Source organism: Carcharhinus amblyrhynchos, chromosome 5 (assembly GCF_965287045.1).
Source record: "Carcharhinus amblyrhynchos chromosome 5, sCarAmb.v2.hapA, whole genome shotgun sequence".
Lineage (NCBI taxonomy): Eukaryota > Metazoa > Chordata > Chondrichthyes > Carcharhiniformes > Carcharhinidae > Carcharhinus > Carcharhinus amblyrhynchos.
Genome location: NC_137328.1, coordinates 38,509,461 through 38,530,825, shown reverse-complemented (window position 1 = coordinate 38,530,825; position 21,365 = coordinate 38,509,461). Strand labels below are relative to the sequence as shown.

General features: G+C 40.9%; 1 protein-coding gene across 3 annotated transcripts in view; it reads right to left on the bottom strand.

The window, feature by feature from the left end:
- The window catches only part of focad (focadhesin), a 218,653-nt gene that overhangs the window by 124,586 nt on the left and 72,702 nt on the right, over window positions 1-21,365 (bottom strand). For all 3 annotated transcript variants that reach the window (XM_080188679.1, XM_080188680.1, XM_080188681.1), the window contains exons 10-18: window positions 19,529-19,737; window positions 17,931-18,191; window positions 17,347-17,451; window positions 16,994-17,095; window positions 15,521-15,651; window positions 12,542-12,668; window positions 9,992-10,126; window positions 6,963-7,013; window positions 6,186-6,269 (exon numbers count right to left, since the gene is read on the bottom strand). In XM_080188679.1, coding sequence (XP_080044805.1) covers window positions 6,186-6,269; window positions 6,963-7,013; window positions 9,992-10,126; window positions 12,542-12,668; window positions 15,521-15,651; window positions 16,994-17,095; window positions 17,347-17,451; window positions 17,931-18,191; window positions 19,529-19,737 — 1,205 coding nt within the window. The remainder of the gene's footprint in view (window positions 1-6,185; window positions 6,270-6,962; window positions 7,014-9,991; window positions 10,127-12,541; window positions 12,669-15,520; window positions 15,652-16,993; window positions 17,096-17,346; window positions 17,452-17,930; window positions 18,192-19,528; window positions 19,738-21,365) is intronic.

The window sequence follows — 21,365 nt, the reverse complement described above, 5'->3', positions numbered from 1 at the left end:
GCTCTGGCATTGATACTCTTCAGCATATTCTTCGCTTTGCTGTGGTCATATGTCTTAAGCTCATCGACAGAGTATCCAATGACATGCCAGAACTGATGGAAAGCTGTTTAACCTTGCACTGCCCAAGATCCAAGACACGGGTGCATCAAGTCCTCATCAGAGGCACACTCACATTCCATACTGAGGCACCCTTGCAACGGTAAATGCACAAACCCTTGGCTGCAAAGACTTTGGTTTAACTATTAGCAACAGGAAAAGAAAAGCTATAGTCTAGAATGTTCCTGCACCATCACCTATCAGCACTGACAATGTGATTCTGGCAGTTGTTGATTACTTCCCATATCTGGGCTCAACAATCACCAGCAATCTGTCATTTGTGGAAATCAACCAGTGCATCACAAAAGCTGCAGCCATGATGTTCAAACTAAGAGTATGTGGAACAACAGCTACCTGGCTGAGAACACCAAACTGTGAGTCTACCAAGCCTGTGTCCTCAGTGCACTCCGCGGCAATGTTGTGACCTGGACAACTTATGTCAGACAGGACAAAAGGCCAAAAAGTTTCCACTTTTGCTGCCTCAGGTATATCCTCAGCACCTCTTGACAAGGCAAAATCACCAACACAGAGCTCCGTCGGCATACACTGATTGCTTAGTCAACGAAATTTGTACTGTTACGGACAGGAGGGGTTTTAATTAATACAGCACTAATTTTGAACCAATCGACCATAAACAGAAATGTGTTTTCATTTGCTTCCCTCTTTATTTCCCAACTTCTCAGTTTTGCTGTGATCCTCTTTTTTATTAATGATCCCACAGCAAACTCGAGATAGGATGAACTCAAAGGGTTACTTTATTTGCACACATTCAAAACATGGAGGGTTGACAGCATCCCCCTCACCTTCAGATAGTAAAGGAAGAGATAGAGAAAAATTTACATAGACTACTGAGGAAAGAAGCACCATTTCATACGGATTTTAGAATCAAAATCCAATGAGTATTCCATCTCAGAGATTGATGGGCTGAAAACCAATGCTGTGGAATTCATTTTTCCAGTGGTTTTGGCTTCACACAATGAGACAGGTATGCAGCAATGAATCAATCTCGTCAATTGAGCACTGCAGTTCAGCAAGGCAATATTACTGGTTCCACAAGTCAGAGGTCCATGTCACATCACTCTCACCTCTCCACACCGTCTTTGATAAAGGATGTGTATTCCTCGTCTGAGACATCAAGATTGTTAAGTGTCTCAACCATTTCAAATTGAAAAGTAGATTGTGGAGCCCTCTATCTTAGCAGATGAGGAGATTTATTGGCCAGCCTGGGTTATGAAATACAGATGGCCTTTGTGTAACTTTCTTTAAATTTGGCTTGCGTAGCCCACAGAGGGTGTTGAGTACAGACATCTAAAAGAGCCGAGAGTTGGCAGTATAATAGTTTCTTTATTCATCACTCAACACATGATGTTAGCCATTCCAATTCCTACACAACTAAATCACACAGTCTGTGCTGGGCACATTCCACCATTATCTCTTTGTGACCCTCACTACTTTTAATTGGCTTTCATTTGCCGCAGTGTGAGCGCGGCCAAATTTCTAGGTCAGTTGGTTAACAAAATATTTCTGTATTTTGTTTCAAATTTAATACATTAACCATTACATTCCCACAGGGGGGTCATCAGGGGTATCCCAGAGAAAATGCTGTGCAAGTTCCCCGAGTAGTGCCAGACAACTCCTGAGGTACAGGAGTCAAAGGCAGACATATGCCGGAACTTTACCACCTCATCCGCCCGAGGCTTGTAAGATCCCGGCTGAGCCAATGGAGAATGCATCCTGCGAGCCTCACCTGCTCTGATTCTGGGTGGGCGAGGCAGTAAAAATCCAGACATAGATTCATCTATTTTAACAGTCCTTGTTCAGTTTCAAAATTTTAGAAATAGTCATGAGGCTGTCTGTATATATTTTATAAACAGATACACTGTAAAGTCTTAGTCTCTCACATGCTGGTTCAGCCATGTTCATCGATTAGATGATGGCCATATGTTCAAAGATCTTCTGAATGGCGAATTGGACACAACATCACAGCCTCTTGGACATCCATATTTACATGGACATGTGAGATATGAAGATGGTGGATATCAACACTGACAATGGGGAGACAAACACTGAGCATCGTGACCTCTGGAGGCTGACAGTTTAGAAGGGTCCTAGATGAGGTGAGCGGAAACAGAATACTCAGTTGGCCAAGAAGAGGGGCCAGAGAAATCAGGGGTCAGTATATTGTGCACTTTCTCAGTCCACTGCTTCCCCTGCAGCAAAGATAGCAGAAAGAAGCCATGTGAAAATGAGGATCATACCAGAGAATGTGTAACAGAGTTCAGCAGCAGGCACAACCCATTGTCTGAGAAGACAGAAGGCTGGCACTGTAGTTGAGATAAGGGATAAGGAAATACTCACAAGCCAATCATTAGTTTTCCTCTGACATTACACTTTGATTCTTTTCCAAACCCACTTGCTTATTCTCCTGCTGGATCCCCTCTGCTGCTTGGGATCTCTGAGATCCTAGACAGAGGTGCAGCAAATCCTCATCAGCCACACTGATGATGCAGTAGCAACATTCCAAACTGAGGAACACCTGCAATGGCAAAGGAACAGATTCTCTCACACCTGAAAAGAACTTGATTTGCCCCTTAGCGTCAGGAAGACAAATGTCACAGTCTAGGACCATTGACAATTGTCCATTGCTTCACATATCTAGACTGTACAATTACCAGCAATCTGTCACTTGCTGCTGAAATCAACGCATGCATCACAAAAGTTGCAGCTGTTATGCCCAAGCAAGGCATAGATTAATGAAGAATAGCTTTCCATCAGTTCTGGTATGTGAGTAAACACGTGGGTCTTTGCCACTGTTCTCTTTCAAAACCATGTTTAATCCAAACATGGACAGAAGAGCAGACTTCCAGAGGTGAGATGAGAGCAGTGCCCTCCACACCAAGGCAGAATTTGGCCCAGTGCTATATCAAGGGTCGCCGACAAAAGTGAATTCAATGGGAATCAGGAGCAAAGCTCTCCACTTGTTGGAGTCATATCTAGCACAAAGGAAGGTGGTTGTGGAAGTTACAGGCCAATCAGCACAGCTTCGGGATATCACTGTAGGAATTCCTCAGGACAGCGCCTTCAGCCTAACCATCTTCAACTTTCCCTCCATCGTAACATCAGATGTGCTGAGGTTCGCCAATGATTGCGCAACATTCAGTACCATTTGTAACTCAAGTAATAGTCCAAGACCTGGGCAACATTCAGGTTTGGACTTATAAGTGGCCAGTAACATTCAGATTAACAAGTGTCAGGCAATGACCATCTCCAACACAGGAGAGTCCACCCAGCTCTCTTCAACATTCAATTGCACTACCATCACTGAAACCCCCACCAATAGCATCCTGGGTGTTATCATTTTCCAGAGACTCCAATGGGCCAGCTGCATAAATATTGTAGCTGCAAAGGTCCAAGGCCACACATCCTGCAATAAATGATCCATCTCTGGACTCCAAAGCCTATCTGCCAACAAGGCGGAAGTCAGGAGTGTGATGGCATACTCTCCACTTGCCTGGATGAGTGCTGTTTCAACTGTAAAGAAGTCCAACACCATCCAGAATGAAACAGCCCTCCTTATTGGCACTCCATCCACGAAATTAAACATTCACTCCTTCAACTCTGCTGCACAGTGGCAGCAGCGTGGATTGTGAAGGATTCACTGCAGTAATTTGCTAAGATTCCTTTGGCAGCACCTTATAGACCTGTGACCTCTGCCACTTAGGAAAACAATAGCTCTAGTTACATGGGAATATCATCACCTTCAAGTTCCACTCCAAATTGATCTTTATTTGGGAATATATCACAGTTCCTTCACTGTGGTTGGGGCAAAAGGTAGGTATACCAACACCGGATCAACTTTGCTGATTCATGAAGGAGGCTCACCACCACCTTGTCAAGGGCAATTAGAGATGGGCAATAAATGTTGGCCATGCCAGCAACACTGCACTTTGAAATGAGACAGAACAAACTACTTGAAATTGCACGGTCATCTCCCAAAGTAAAGGTGAAAATGCAAACAAATCATCCTCAGGGGACAGCAGAGAGAGAGAGAGGCCATTGGAATCTGTCACTGTCTGAGGAACAGGCATTAAAATGCCAGGTGTGTGACACAGACACACCCAAAACATCATGGAAATACACAATGGGTGGTGTATTGCAGAGAATAGAGAGAAGAAAGCTTTCAACAGAGGAAATAAACTGCTCTCTCCAAGTCTCTTTTGGAACAAATGTACTACCCGATTCAAAAGCCAAATTTACGAAAAATCTCCCATCAAACTGAGATTCATAATAACTACAACATCATCTTCGTAAGAAGTCTCACAACACCAGGTTAAAGTCCAACAGGTTTATTTGGCATCACGAGCTTTTGGAGCGCTGCTCCTTCATCAGCTGAGTCTTCACCGTCTTCAGCTGACCATATACACAAAACCAGTTTGGTCACAACATTCAAAAATCTATGCCTCCGTGACAACCAAAGGATGGTAAACCATGTATACTTTTAACTTATTTTTATTGGACTCTAACCTCTGTCACTTCTGTACAGAATGGCATGTTTTCATTATTATTCCCCTTTGGTTTACTGGTTAATATATTTGCACTTTCTTTAACCCAAGAAAACCTTGTTTGATTGGCTCCTTATTGTTCACAGCTTAAATAGTTAAATCATAGAATCCCTACAGTACAGAACCAGGCAATTAGCCAGCACAGGGGCCCAGTGGTTAACACTGCTGTCACACAGTTCTAGAGACTCATGTTCGATTCCCAGCTCGGTTCATTATCTATGTGCAGTATGGACATTCTCTCCATGTCTGCATAGGTTTCCTCCAGGTGCTTTGGTTTCCTCCTATAGCCCAAAGATGCGCCAGTTAAGTGTATTGGCCATGCTAAATTGCCTCTTAGTGCCCTGGGATGCGTAGTTAGAGATTAGCAGGGTAAACATGTGGAGGGCCAGGATGGGATTGTTGTCAGTGCAGACTCGATGGGCCGAATGGCCTCCTTCTGTACTGTAGGGGTTCTATGATAATTCAGCCCATCAAGCGTATACTGACACTAACTCCAACCAGGCTCTATCCTGGTAACCTATGTAATTACCCTGCTAATCTCCTTGATACTAAGGGGTAATTTTAGCATGGCCAATCCACCTAACCCAGACATATTTGGAGTTCTTACATTCTGATTTGGAAAAAGCATATCCTTGTGAAAAAGAAACTTAAACACTTATTGCAAATAACCAAAATGGGGAAGAGGAAAACCAGTTCACAGTTTCTCACCTGGTCATAATAGCCTCAAAAATTATGATCTAACAGATCAATCCACGCAATTGTCCAGAGTTTGTGGGTGTACTGACAGCAAAACTATCAACTGCCTAAAATCAACAGTATCTCCCAGCATTCACTTAAATGTGGAAATGAGGAAGGTTCTTTCAAAAGCAGCCTGGCTCTCCATAGGGTCACTGTTGCAGTCTTCAAAGATGCAGTCAGCAGAGATCAATTAACTGCAACTTTTTATACCATATTCTGGCTGAAACAATATAGCCTTGTTGAATTTGATGTAACTTAGTTTTTAACAGCATGGAATACCACAATTACTCCTGAACAATCCATCTGGGCCCGAAGAACTAATATTAGAAATCTTACAATCCCATTGCAAGTAAAAGTTCCACAGATTATTAAAATATATAATAAATTTAAAAGATTTGAGCTTCTGCCTTAATCTCATGCTTAAGTCTCAATCTTCTCTGTAAAGTGGTTAAAAATTGAATGCTTGCTCTTTATTTATCCTTTTAATGTCTGTGAGAATTCTTCAATCTAATTGGCTGCTCAGCCTGCTTGATGCCTGGATGTAGAGATCCCCTACAGATGATGCCAGAATGAAACTGACATCGTAACAAGACTAGTTGATGCTACTGATTCAGCTAAGCCTTGGTGGGCAGCTTCCTTCGACGGCAGTGGCAAATGCCATTCCTCAGTTGCTGACCATAAAAATCCCGACCAATGTAGCTATCAAATCGTAACAGTACCTAAGTTTAGAAGAAAAATGGACAAAAAGAAGAAATGGAGAGAAATATTACACATTTGTCGAAGCCTTACCTTTTCTGGCAAGTGAAGAACTGTAAATTCCTCAGAGTTGAATACTGAGAGAGCCTTGTATGCAGAACAGGCTATGAGTGAGTTCTACAAGGGGTAAAATGAGTTCCTTTTTGTATGCCATTCAGAAAACATTGTCAAATCTGATTCACACTATTTTTACATCAATAATTCTTTTGAGCTGTATCAATTTTAATACATCACGAAAATACTTCAACAGAAACTCTAATACTTAGATAAAAATGCTTCACATGAAAATTAACAATTTTTAAAAAAAATCATAGATGTTCACTCAGATGGATACAGTAGTGTTGTGGTTAGGCTACTGGAGCAGTAATCTAGGGGCCAGGACTACGAATCAACAAACGTAAATTTAAAATCACACCATGGCAATTTGAGAATTGAATAACTTGACAACTGTTTCACGCTGTATTTCCAATGCAACATTATCCTGTAGCCAGAGGATTTTCATTTTCCTCCTTACATTTGTACTCAATGATTTGTCATATAACAAACCAGCGATCAAATGGAAAAGATGACAGGTAGTGTGCAATGACTGTTTTGGGCAGAGCTGGGGAGGGGGGAGAAGAGTCCTGTTAATTTGTGCAGCTATAAAATAAGTTATCCAGTGCAGAGTTTCTGAATTAATCATGGACAAATCAATAACATCATAATACTGGCAACATTCTGATGAAATTTAATCTTTAAAATACACATGCAGAGTACATCTGCTACACTGATGAGTTCCTATCTAGTCAGCAGGATGTCGATAAATCATACCTTACTCTGGGTGTGACTCCACAATATGCTTACAACCTGCGCTCTAAATTTCTGTAGAGGAAACACAAAACCCTCAGAAATAACTGTAATGTAGAAGTATAGAACAATCCAAAAACATCAAGCTTGGATTAAATTTATCACAAGCCCACAATGGGCTTTCAAAACAAGTCAACAGTCAAAGCATTCAAGATGTAGGCAGGCAGACTGGTACAGTGTCATGGCTCCTTTTAACTTTCCATTATTGTACTTATAAAAGACACTCAAACATAATCCACTACAATATTAAATATCATTTCAGCGAGCATAAAATGACAATGCATTTCAATTGTTTTTCTAAATAACTTAGTAAAATGTCAAATATAAATTCTTCATCTAATACGTTGCTCAAACAAAACATTGGCTTTAAAAATTTCCAGCTGGTCTCTATATCTTATGGAAAAGTGCATGCGCATGCAGACGAAGCTGTGTTGTACCAGAAAAGCTTGGGCAATGTTTCCAAGGGGGTTCTGCACCCTGGAACCTTACCCGAGCCCGAGTCAACCAGCTCAGGAGCAAACAGCAGGAATCTCAGGATAGTGAAAGGTTGAAGTGTCACCTACAATGTCTCTTCAAGAAAGTGCCTTTAGCCAGTGCATTACTACTGCACTCACATCTAAAGATATCAATTTGCAGTACATTTGATCTTTAATGAATATGGATAAAGATGGCACATTATCTAACTGCAGCCACTTGTGAAATTGACTGAAGTGCCAACAGGCAAGTTGGAGATTTCCTATTCATTCTGCAGCAATTCTGGTTTGAAAAGAAACGACTAATACATTTTAAATTCTGCATACAATAATAAAGTTTAAAGCATTTTCTTAAAGTTTACTAGTACTAGTCACAAGTACGTTACATTAGCACTGCAATGAAGCTACTGTGAAACTCCTCTAGTTCATCGGCGCCTGTTTGGGTACACTGCAGGAGAATTTTGCCTGGCCAATGCCCCTAAGCAGCACATCTTTCCAACCATGGGGGAAAACTGGAGCACCCGGAGGAAACCCATGCAGACACAGGGAGAACGTGCAGACTGCCCAGCAAGTGGTCACTGCCGGGAGTCGAACCCGGGTCTCTGGCACCATGAGGCAGCGGTGCTAACCACTGTGCCGCCATGCCACTCTGAACTTATATCAATACACCACCTTCTATATAATCAAACATTCCAAGCCCATCACAGGAGTATCGTGATGAAGTAAAATTAGACATGGAATCATATGTGGCAGTATTAGGGCAGATGATCAAAAGCTTGGTTAGGGAAGAGTCTGAAACAAAAAGAGGTAGGTAGAGAGGCAGAGGGATTTGGGAAAAAAATTCCAGAGCTTAGAGCCGAGCAGCTGAAGGCACTGCCACCAGCAGTGGAGCACTTAAAATCAGAAATAATCAAGAGGTCAGAACTAGATGACTGTGAACGTCTTACGGGGTTGTGGGACTGGAGGAGATTACTGAGATAGGGAAAGGCAAGGCCACAAAAATTTAAAAACCATGATAAGAACTTTAAAATTCAGGCTTTGCTGAACAAGGAGCCAATGCTGATCAGCAAACAAAGTGTTTTACTTGGAAAGCTGGTTGGTGAAGAATTACACTAGAGCCAATCTTTATTCAATGCTAAATGTATTTACAATATAAAACATCATCACATACATACATTTCGTCAGGCAACCACCACACAGCTTCACTACTTGTCTCTTCATGTGTGCTCAGATGAAACACAATTAATGCCTCCACCTACATATAATTACATACAATAAATATGCAATTCACACAGGAATGATAATGCAACCAAGGACAAAGGCAACATTAGCTTTGGATTCCGTTGAGTTTGGGAAGGTCAGAATGTGGGAATCCAGCAAGGAGTGTGCTGAGACAGTCCATGGGCAGGAAGTGCATGCATGGGTGTTTCAGTAACAGATGAGCTAACGGGCCTGGGATAGAACTGCACAAACAGAAGTGCAATGTGAAACTTGGATTATCGTGTTATGTGTGGACTTTTAAAGAACAAATAGCGCTGAGAAAGCAACAGTAATTTTATCAAGCTTGCTGCTGCCATTGTCCGTTTACAAACCACTCCATCATGGGCGTTATTCAATCCATTCAATCTTGAGGAAAGGTTGGGCCATATTTCTGTACAACTCATTCCCCACCCACCAAACAGTAAATCAAGCAAATCTCCAGAATACCTATATCACCTTGCTTCCTACATAATACATCCATTCTAAAACAAGTTGCTTTCTGTTTCTGGCTGGGCATTCATCCAGCTCATTCCTAAATGAGCCAGGTATCAAATGTTTCATCTGGTATCCAGTGAAACACAATGTTGAGATGCAGTTTTAGTGGCATGAAGACTTGAGCAATTTATAATCGTATGAGAAAAACGACACTTCCCATTTCTGATACGGAGATCATCTTCATGATGTTAAATTGCTGTATTCCCAGAAACAAGTTATTCATTTAGAAACTGCAGTGCCCTTCTCACAGCATCTTTAAATTATTCCTCTCATCAGTGTACCTGAAAGCCCATTCAATGTGTTGCATATTCCTTGGGTTAGGGTAGCACAGTGGTTAGCACTGCTACCTCAAGTGCCAGTGACCTGAGTTTGATTCCTGACTTGGGTCACTGTCTGTGCAGAGTCTGCATGTTTTCTCTGTGTCTGTGTGGGTTTCCTCTGGGTGCTCCCAGAGTCTGAAAGACGTACTGGTTAGGTGCATCGGCCATGCTAAATTCTCCCTCAGTGTACCCGAACAGGTGCCAGATTGTGGCGACTAGGGGATTTTCACAGTAGCGTTATTGCAGTGTTACTGTAAGCCTATTTGTGACATTAATAAATAAACTTAAAAAAATTCCTTTTGTCAATCCTAAATATGCTTTTTTTTTGCTGCTTTGAATGTTTCATAGCGATAGGTTTTTTTTAAGTCATACTCAGTATTTGTCTCTTCCATTCCATTTTTGTACAAACCCTGGATCATCACTTACACTGACTCATATCATTTACCTCATATTCTGTGGACTTTACATTTAGTGAAGGAACCAGGGCAAATACTTCAGTCAGGGTTTTGACAACAAGAGGTCGTGTGTCACAACTGAGCTTTGGGGACAGTGCATACCAGGTCGAACGAATATCAACCACCTGAAAGGCAAGAAAAAAACGGACAAGTTCAGCAAGATGTTTGCAGTCCGACACTTGAATACATAACTGCTATCATTCACTTCTGCATGCTTCATCAAGCTTATTTTGGAGAAATCATTTTCCACTCAAATCTCCAGAAGAAAACGAAGGGGATTCCAAAGAATGCAGCGGTGGTGGTCAGCACACAACATGTTGGCAAGATGAACAGGAAAATAAGGAAAGCGAGTAGTTCCAATTCAGAGACTGCTGAGCGAAAACAGAGGAGAAAAGGCAGATATAAAGTATGTACTGGGGAGGGAGTCTTAGGAGGTGTGTCGGTCACTAAAAGGAACACAAAAGTTTGAGTGAAATTTCATTTGGAATTATTGCTCCCGGCATTTGTAACTCAGTATCAGAATGGGTTTGTGCAACGATCAGAGCAAAACTTAAGGAATGAAGTTCCAATGGTTTCCAAAAACAATGTGCAAGATACTACACATTGAGTAAATGCCACCTACTCTTCCATTGGAAGAGCAGAAAGGCAAAAACCTATCACTCCCAAACTGCTTGTAACTACCAGCAAACCATTAGTAAAAACAGCTCACGAGGAAGGGGAGAAGTAACCACTGTTCTTTTCAAATCAAAACTCATGCAAAAACTCATGCAGAAAGTTTAAAGACCATGGGGAGAATTTTCCTGTCCTGCCTGCCTTGGGAATCATAGTGGGGTGGGACACCACGTAAAGGCGGGGGGGGGGGGGGCTCCGGTTTGGGAGCGAGCACAGCCGGGAAATCCCGCCCCAAGGCCCTGCTCAGCTCTCTGCATGTGCTGCGACAGCTGAAGTTGATCTTCAACCAAGTAAACCAACAAGAGGATGGAAGCCGTTTGACACAATGACTGAAAATAAAGCAAAAGGTAAATGTTCAAAATCTAAATTTGAAAAGGACATGCCTGAAATAAGTGCACTTGGCCAGGCTGAAGGAGGGGATTGATCCCTTCAGAGTGATTTAAGGTAATATTTCAATGTTTTTCACATTTACAAGAATAAAATTTCAAAAATAAAATCATGTTTAACAAAATATCAGTCTTATAACATAGAAGCAAAATAATGTGGGTGCTGAAATCTGAAATAAAAACAGAAAATGCTGGAAAATCTCAGCAGGTCTGACAGCACCTGTTGAGAGAGAACAGAGCCTATGTTTTGAGTCTGGAAGACCCTTTGGCAGAGCTGCTATAGAGATGTCAGAGATATAGAAAAATTCATTGATGTAGACATAAAAAGACATAGAAAAGAATATAGATCAATATAGAAAGCTAACCTTCAAATCAGTTTAAAGATGGTGAAAAATAACTGTAAATGAAGGTTAACTTCTGGATAACATTAATTCAAAAGGAAATCTGAAATATTCACAGTAAATTGGGGGAGCGGCAAATTGTGCGGAGGGTGTGGAGAGTCTGCAGAAGGATCTAGATAGGCTGGGCGAATGGGCCAGGAAATGGCAAATGGAATTTAATGTTGGCAAGTGTGAGGTGGTCCACTTCGGTAGGAAGAATGGTAGGAAGGACTATTACTTACGGGGCGAAAAACTGCAGCAGGCGACGGTGCAGAGGGACCTCGGGGTCCTTGTGCATGAGTCGCAAAAACCCAGCCTGCAGGTGCAGCAGGTGGTCAGGAAGGCGAATGGGATGCTGGCCTTCATAGCGAGGGGGATTGAATATAAAAGTGGGGAGGTCTTGCTGCAGCTGTATAGGGCATTGGTGAGGCCGCAGCTGGAGTACTGTGTGCAGTTTTGGTCGCTGCACCTGCGCAAAGATATTTTGGCCTTGGAGGGAGTGCAGAGGAGGTTTACTAGGCTGATACCGGAGTTGAGGGGGTTGAGCTATGAGGAGAGGCTGAATAAACTGGGCTTGTACTCGTTAGAGTTTAGAAGAATGAGGGGAGATCTCATTGAGACGTATAAGATGATGAATGGGATGGATAGGATAGAGGTGGAGAGACTCTTCCTGCTCAAAAAAGACAGTAGGACTAGGGGGCACAGCCTCAAGATAAAGGGGAGGCGGTTTAGAACGGAGTTGAGGAGGAACTTCTTCACTCAAAGGGTGGTGAATCTCTGGAATTCTCTGCCCGTTGAAGTGGTGGAGGCTGCCTCGCTAAATATTTTTAAGACGCGGGTTGATGGGTTCTTGATAAGAGAGGGGATTAAGGGTTATGGGGAGAGGGCGGGAAAGTGGAACTGAGCCACGACAGATCAGCCATGATCTTATTGAATGGCGGGGCAGGCTCGAAGGGCTAGATGGCCTACTCCTGCTCCTATTTCTTATGTTCTTATGTAAATGCCTCTACCTCCCGCTTCAGTGTAAAACAGTAAAGAATATTGTACAACATTTAAAGCTGCGCCAGCAGTCCTCACCATGGACCAATTTAGCCAAACTTACCTCAGCTTGACATAATGCATGCAGGCCCTGAAGTGCAAGAACGGTAGGTGTAGCTTGGTCCGGTCTCGTGCATTCATTTAACACCTTGGAGATTGCTGCCAACATATCAGCTCCATGCTGGTAAGATCTACAGAAGTGAAACAAAAAGCACGAAAGGGAATGAAAAGAAATACCAAACATGATATTTTAGCTCCTACTTGGGTTTGTCCATTAAACAGCTCAACTTTAAGGCATTTTCTTTCCGCATCTGCCAGTGACCTGCTTTTCAGTTGTCATTTGGGGAAGGACAACTGACTGAGAAACTTTACTGGTTATTAGGCTTAAACCCCAATGAAATCTGCCCATGAAGACTGGACTGCTATGTTCAGATCACAGGCAATTGTATCTTACTGACTTCTCCAATCTAACCTACTCCTGTAGAAAGGCTGGATACCACGTCCCAAACTTTCACAACAAAACAAAGAATAAAGAATCTTCAGATGGGAAAAAGGCCAAGTTGCACAATGGGAATTCATACGACTAGGAGACCACACATGTCGCTGCATGTCTGTAACATGAAGACGACATTACAGGCGCGCATGCATATGGTTTCTCGAGAACGTATAAAGAAATATTATAATCCAACGGTGCTTGAAAAATAGAGAATGAAGAGCTGAACTTATTTCCATTTGAGCGAAAAAATTAACTGAGGATTGACATGGCCCAGCCGTACAGATTATTTTACATAAACTGCAATCAAACAACTTGAAAAGGTCAGTACAAAATTAATGATTCTCAAGTGAAATTCAAAGGAACTTTTCCCTTATGAAGTACTGGGCAAATTCGCAGAAAGAAAAAAGCTCGACTGATGCTGAGCTGATTAATTCTTTCAAAAAGGAACTCACTGGATAAAGTAGAGGAGAAAGTAGTATCACACCAGTTGGTTCCTGGAATCATGGAATTGTCCTATGATCAGAGGTAGAATAAATTTGATCTATATTCTCTGGAATTTACAAAACAAGAGATGATCTCAAGCACTGCTGTCTCACAACGCAAGGACCTGGGTTCAATTCCAGGCTTGGGTCACCGGCTGTGCAAAGTCTACAAGTTCTCCCCGAGTCTGCACGGGTTTCCTCTGAGTGGTCCAGTTTCCTTCCACAGTCCAAAGCACATGCTGGTTAGGTGCATTGGCCATGCTAAATTCTCCCTCAGTGTACCCGAATAGGTACTGGAGTGTGGCGGCTAGGGAATTTTCACAGTAATTCCACTGCAGTATTAATGTAAGCCTACATGTGACGCCAATAAATAAACTTAAGAATTCAGAAGTGGACTTGAAAGGGTTGACACAATGGTTGTTTCCCCTGATTCAGGAACCTCGTACAAAGGATCATCATTTAACACTGAGATGAGGAAAAGTTTCTTATTACATTCAGAGAGTTGTGAATCTTTGGAATCCTCTACCTGAAATAATAATACATGTGAATTTTCCTGTTTCGCACCCACCACGGAAATCAGAGCGGGTGAGGGACAGGCATTGCAAAGGTCCATTGACCTCAAATGGGATTTTCCAGTTTCAGGACGAGCGTGGCTGGAAAATCCTGCCCTTGGTGTCCCAAGTTGTGTAGGTAAGGTGGCTTAGGGTTTATGGGGATCGGGTGAGAGGCGGTTGGGAGGGAGGGAGCAGTGTGAGCCTGAGTAAGATAGTGAGTCAGTGCAGATTTGGGCTGAATGGCCACTTTCTGTGCTGTAGGGATTCTATGAAAATTGTTGAACAGAGAGACAATTTTGTTGAAACTTTTTGTCTTGCATTCATCAGGATAAAGGCAAGAATAATAAATTTCAAACAATCACAAAAGCTTATAGTACCAGAGAAGATATGATTGGTTGGCAAGTTGACTGTGATTGCTTTCTCCATGGCAACACCTCAGCCAAAGTGGAACTCTGGACTCTCTGTTCTTCTAGGTAATTATAAACAGATGCAAGACTTGAACATATTCCTTTTGTTTGCAGAGAATAAGTCTTTGAATATGAATATATGTCACTTCTAGCAAGCATAAATGAGCCGTATTACAAGGTTAACTGGCGATACTAAATCAGTTGTGAGCACAGCTTTTACCGCACTCCAGAGCAAGTGCTGCTTGATGATGGACTCATACCTATAGGTAGCCACCTTGTTTAGGGTCTTGCAGCTGCAGACAACACTCTGTCTGTAACAAACTGCCAGAAGAAAATGCAGTTTGATTCAATCACCCAATCACTGGAATATAATTGTTTGGTAAGCAGAACAGATTTTTGGGGAAACAGCAACATCTTATTAAAATATCACTCGTGTCACCACTGCATAGTAACAGCATGACGCGGTCTGCTCAACCCACGTGTACATTGTTTTGATAATTTGCCTTTCCAGCGTAAGTTGAGGTAGACTGGCAACAGCTGAGGTTTGAAAGGGGCAGCCTTTGGCCCATTTGCAAGATTGTACAATACACAACAAGCAATAATCTGACCAAGATTATCGCTGTCCCAAAGGATAACTTCATTGCGTGATGTTTCTGCATCAAGCTTGCAAGGTCAGCAAATAACTCATTTTTTTTAAAAAATGATGATAAACAGTCAATCTTATAATTTATGGAGCTACACAAATCTGAACACATATATTAATCAGTGGCAAGAGCACAGAAGGCATTGGTAGATTTCTTCATTAGTACATCAAAGAAAGGAGCATTAGGCTGCTCCATCTCAAAAGTGAATTGGAGCACAGGGTTGGCTGCATCAAGAAGAGTAAGGAAATCCTGACAACAGACTTCTGTAAAAGGCAGTCTCAGAAGTTGCCAGATTTGACTCGTCAACTAATCACCTCCCTTTTCTTCTGTAGCATAAACTGTTGTGATTGTTTGAAATTTGGCAGTCTTGTGTTTATCCTGATGAGTGCAAAATGAAAAGCTTTGGGAACTCTTTTCAGCAATATACAATATTCAGTCTCACAACAGAGACCAGCCTCACCTCTTTCTGCATATGTCCCTGATCGATGCTGCTTTGGCTATCATCTGTTCCCACTGATCTTCCTTAGCAAGCGACATCGATGGCACATCAACTAATGCCATGAACTTCTGTAGCTCTGGATAAACACGGTCCTAAGAAGTGAACAAAATTAAACTGTAATTGCAAAGGACTCCTCATAAATAATTAACAAAATAGCATTTGTGAATCCAGAATACCATAAAGCTTCAAAACTGAATGCTCTTGGCGTATGCTACATAACACTGTTTAAAAAAAAAATTACAGGCAGAAGAAACATTATTCTTCGAAATATTAACACACAGCTATATTTTGATACCAAAACAGAAAATGCTGGAAAATCTCAGCAGGTCTGGCAGTATCTGTAAGGAGGGAAAAAGGCTGACGTTTTGAATCCAGATCATCCTTTTGTCACAGCTTTGACATTTTCTCTTTTGGTCTCAGATTCCAGCATCTGCAGTAATTTGTTTTTATAGTGTATTTTGATAAGTGTTGGAATATATTCAAACCAATGATACACCTTAGGATTGTAAGACACCAATCACTATATATAGTTTTCAAATGACGATAGAACATCTTGATCTTTTTAACCTGAGAGTATGATGTACATGAATAGCCTGAGGTGCACATTCACAGAGAAACAAAGTTACAGCAAGGTACCAAAACAGCAGGACATAATACTAAAGTGTTGTAAGCATCAGTCCAAATTCATAAAAAAATGAAGTCCCCACACTTAAATGCAAGAAAACACAATTTGGAAAAGAATGGTTTACTGGATGAAAACACTGGAATATATGAAGAAGCCATTCAAAACAATTTATGCAAATCATTATCCAAATCAAGCAACATAAAACATTCAACAACTTCATTACTCAACCACCTCGCAAAATATTCTGCTCAATGTACAATGATTACAATACACTGACAGTCATGGATTTCGATTCCATTTACACAATGAGTCATAGAAAACCTTCAGTGCAGAAGGAGGCCATTCGGCCCACTGAATCTACACCAACAATGCTTACACCCAGGCCCTAGCCCCATCACCTCAATATGTTTACCCTGCTAATCCCTCTACCAATGCATCTCGGGACACCAAGGGGAAATTTAGCATGGCCATTCAACCTAATACACATATCTTCGAAGTGTGGGAGGAAACCGGATCACCCAGAGGAAACCCATGCAGACATGGGGAGAATGTACATACTCCACACAGACAGTGACCCAAGCAGACATTCAAACCCTAGTCCCTGGAGCTGTGAGGTATCAGTGCTAACCACTGTACCACCATGCCACCCCAATGGTCAATCTTTACTTTTCTAAAATGGTCATTCTTTACTTTGGTGTTTGCTACACATTGCATACTGCTGCAAGTCAACGTTCCCAGAACAAAGGGGGCCAACATTCAAAGCTAGAAAACTATGATAGAAGTTCACCACGCACACAAAGTTTGCTCACCTGATTTTCCCACAGAATTGTCATAAGGCGCAGAGATATGGCTTTAAGTTTTGTTGTTTTCCACAGCATTTGTAAGGCACGAATTATCTGAGCAACACAAACCTAATTTCAGAAATTAAGACAGGGTTAGAAATCAGTTTTTCAGTTATGTGCGGACAATTTCTTTCCAAAGAAACTCAATCTACATTTAGACTTTCAATAATGTCAAAACAGGTCATGAGAAGGGCTACAAATTCCAATCATTTCATCCTTCTCCATTTCTGAACCCTAACTGAAGCTAAGTTTCATTTATTTACCCTGCATGCAACCAAGTATTACCCCTAATGAAATGAATGCTGCTTCATAACACAAACCTTGTGTGTACCCAGAGCAGGAAGTGTATGAAGAATAGCCAGATGCAGGGTAGGTTCCAGTGGTCTTCCCAATTTAAACATCAAAACCGAAATGAGATATGGGACCTGCACATGAAAAGGAATGCAGGGAACCAGATTATGTTAACTGTACATAAACAATTATTATTAAATAATTTGACTCCCCTCAACGTACAAATAATAAATCAGAACAGGTGAAATAGTTTCTTCACCAAAATGATTCAAATGACTCAATATGAAGGAGGTAAAGTGTGACATTTTACTTATTTTTTAAACTATATTTAGTGAAGACAGAAATTTTGTCTCCTAACAATATGCTTGAATATCCAGTGCCAATATTTGAAACATAAATATTTCATATCTCAGCCTTGCTAAAGTGAATAGCTCCTTAACTCACTCAAGTTCCAAATATACACAATGATTCCTGACAGCAACGGTAGAGATTTAATGTGCGTCATCCAGCATGCGCTTTTTGACAAACCAGCTGTATTAGCGGAATCACTGTCCTGTAAACCTGTTCTTTGCTGATGTTCTTAAACATTGTTTGGCGGCAGCAGAATCGGTACCTGAGAAGGATCGGCTTTAGCCAATTCGGTCGCCATATCCAAAGCTCTGCGAAGGCAGTCTCCATCCTCTTTTAAAATTATGTAGGCCATCAGCAGAGTAATGTGTTCAGGAACTTTGTCATTTAGAGCCAGGGTTGATTTGACAGATGACAGCCAAATAGAAGCAGCATTGACATCCACGCTGAAACCATCCAAAAGTTTCCAAGTTGCAAAGACAGTTTTATACCAATTGGTTATAGGAAAGATAAGTTCGCAAGAAGCCTAAAATTTAAAAAAAGCACGGTTCTAACTTCTATACATAGAATAGAAGAATTTCAAAGATCAACCATGGTATATAATTCTTGACACTTGCAGCAAATCCTTATCAAAATGAGATAGTTAATTCTGGAAGGAGGTAGGATAACTTTCTTCCAGGGAAACTTTCTTTCAAATTTTGTTCGCATTAACAATAAATGGATCAAAATTCCAATCTTCTCTGAATTTAGCTTTATGCTGTTCCTCCCATGAAGTTACTCCAAATTAAATCTCCAGCAGAGATGTTATTTAACCAAATTTCATAGGACAGTTAAAGTCACCCAATGACATGCCATGAGATGGTTTTAGAAGCAACAGTAGGAGCAAACTCGCCTCTCCCAAAATTAGGATTCAGGACTTGAATCTTCAACCTAAGCTGACAATTCAGTGAAGTGCAGGGGATCAGCTGTGCTGTCTGGTGTACTATAGTTCAGAGAAATCTGGTGATTTTTATTCAAAGATAAGCAGGAGTCCAAGCCAACATTCATCCCCAAACTTCCCTTCCAAAAAAAATTCTTTCCATTTTGGTTAGATTCAATACTCAGCCAAGCACATCCTGTCCAATTCCAACCCAAGTGGTAAAATCTGCAGGATACCTGCACATTTATTGCATTTATATTTGCCAGATTTTGTTGTGAACAAGGTTTGCTTACATAACAGTTACTGAAGATTAAAACAATTGGTTGAACATAAAGCACATTGATTCGTGGTGAGGATTGTAAAATTGCAAAATTCCTTTAAACATTGTCGATATTTAAATGTAAAATGTGTAACCACTGTCTTGTTAATTGCTCTCAATGTATGAGCTCAGGACTTTCTAACTAAGTTTAGATGTTAAACAAACAGGGTGGGATTTTCTGGCTGTGTTTGCTCCAAGACCAGAAAATTCCACCTGAGGTCAACAGACATTTGCATGGTCCACCCCCCTCCCCCCCAGCTACGATTCCCGTGGCAGGTGGGATGGGAAAATTCTGCCCACAGTATCTGGTCTCCAGCTCTAAAGGCCCTAAGACCTGGAATTAATTCCCTAAACCTCTGCCTTTGTATCTGTCTCGCCTCTAGTAAGATGTTCTTTAAAACCTACCTCGCCAAAAAAGGTTTTGGTCATTTGCCCTAATGTTTCTTTAGGGTTTGTGGCTTGCTATCAAGGTTTTTTTTGATACTACATTTCTAGCTTTTCCCAACAAAACAAAATATCAATTAAATATTAGATGAGTTTTCAACAAAATTTAGGTAAAATAGTCTTTACTTGTTGCAGTATTTTATAAATTAAAATGTCACAGGAACCATCATCTCTTCCTTACCTTCTGTCTGCTAGCAAAGTCTTTTACTTCCACATTCTGTATAACGTCAAGGAGTTTCACAGCCAGCTGCTGATTGACTGGTGTAACCTCTACATCTGATGTACAGTTCATAATCATTGTAGAAGATGCTATCTGTAGTAAAGGCATCACGAGGGTCAAGGCTGCCTCGTGTAAATTGTGCACAGAAGACAGAGACAGAATCTTCAGCGCTGTCAATATGAGAAAGAACATTCTTAAATTCTTTCATTAGCTTTTACACTCTATTTTGCATAGAAAATCATAAACAATCACAGGAACCGAGGAAAAAGCCTCCAAAGTGCAGGAGGTAAGACCAAGTGACTAATTTATCCTGGATGATGCAAAAAAAATGCTAGTTATTTATGATGTTGATTTGTGACTAGTATGGCATTTGATGTAAACCACACTGATATTAGCATCTTTCAATGCTTTTACTCACATTGAAGCTTTAAGCACATTGGTGACAATGCGAGAGTCATGATTATGGATATAATCAGTATCTTTAATTGAGTTTTTAACATGGGTGAACGAGTAGAGCTCACTCTAAAAAAAAGAGGCTTGTTCACACAGCCACAAATAGATTTCCTTTTTCAAAAGCCACACGGATATTGGGCACAGATTTGACTTTGTCACATAAAACATTTTAATTTATGCCCCCATTAATTTCTATATACGTCAAGCTAATATAGTAAGAGATTTTGGTCTGACCACAAATAAAGCAACGGTGCTCAGAACACTCCTTTTTAAATTTCCAACCCTAAGACAATCAAACAAGACAAGAAAGAATTACAGACACAAACATTTCTAAATTGCCTTAGATTTGAAACTTGATTGCTAGGGCTAGGACACTTGCTAGGGCAGCCTTGACTCAGTTCCCTTGACTTCAATTTAATGACACATCTTTAGGTAACAAACATTAGAACGAAGAATCCTTGGTTATATTCTATTCATTCTTATTAGAGCAGGCACCACTACTTTGAACATGTTCATCTCTCGTTCTGAAAACTAATGGGTAAAACTGTTCCTCATTGTGTTACCGAAGAGGTTTGTCTGTCAAACAGTTTTGGCACAATGCCTCCTTGAAGTATCATAGATTGCAATACACTTAAAAAGGTACAGTCTAACTTCTAAGTCGGTAAAGCAAACATCTCATTAGTTTTATTGATCAAAATTCTAAATTGCACAGGGGAACACAAAGCATTAACAACTTCTGCAGAATAACCCAGATTAAAAATCGCCATTTGCACAATTGCAATGAGCACCTTCAATTCAACTAACCCGCACGTCTTTGGATTGTGGGAGGAAACCACAGCACCCGGAGGAAACCCATGCAGACACAGAGAGAACGTGCAAACTCCACACATACAGTGACCCAAAGCCAGAATTGAACCCGGATCCCTGTGAGATAGCAGTACTAACCACTGTGCCACCACAGTTTAGATCAGGCAGATTTTAAAAAGGTTTGTTTTTTGTGGAATGACAAGAAAAGCCTGTATTTCATATCTGAGGGGTAATTTGGTAGAGATCTAGCTTTTTGTAATCAAAACCATTAGATCCAAAGACCTGTTAAATATAAAGCAAATTATATTTCGTACCAATCTTTTTGAAACATGAAAAGTTCAATTCGAATTACACCCCCACTTTCTGTCCATCCTTCATTGGAAAGCAATTTTCCTGCAGGTTTATAATCTAAATTTCAAAAGGTTTTGGGTTGTGGTCGCAGATAACAAGCTACCATTCAGAAAATGTTTCTGCCTAATTAAATTGTCAAGGGAAATACAGGAGGCGTCATTAGTATTTCATTTGGGTTTGGTCTTTT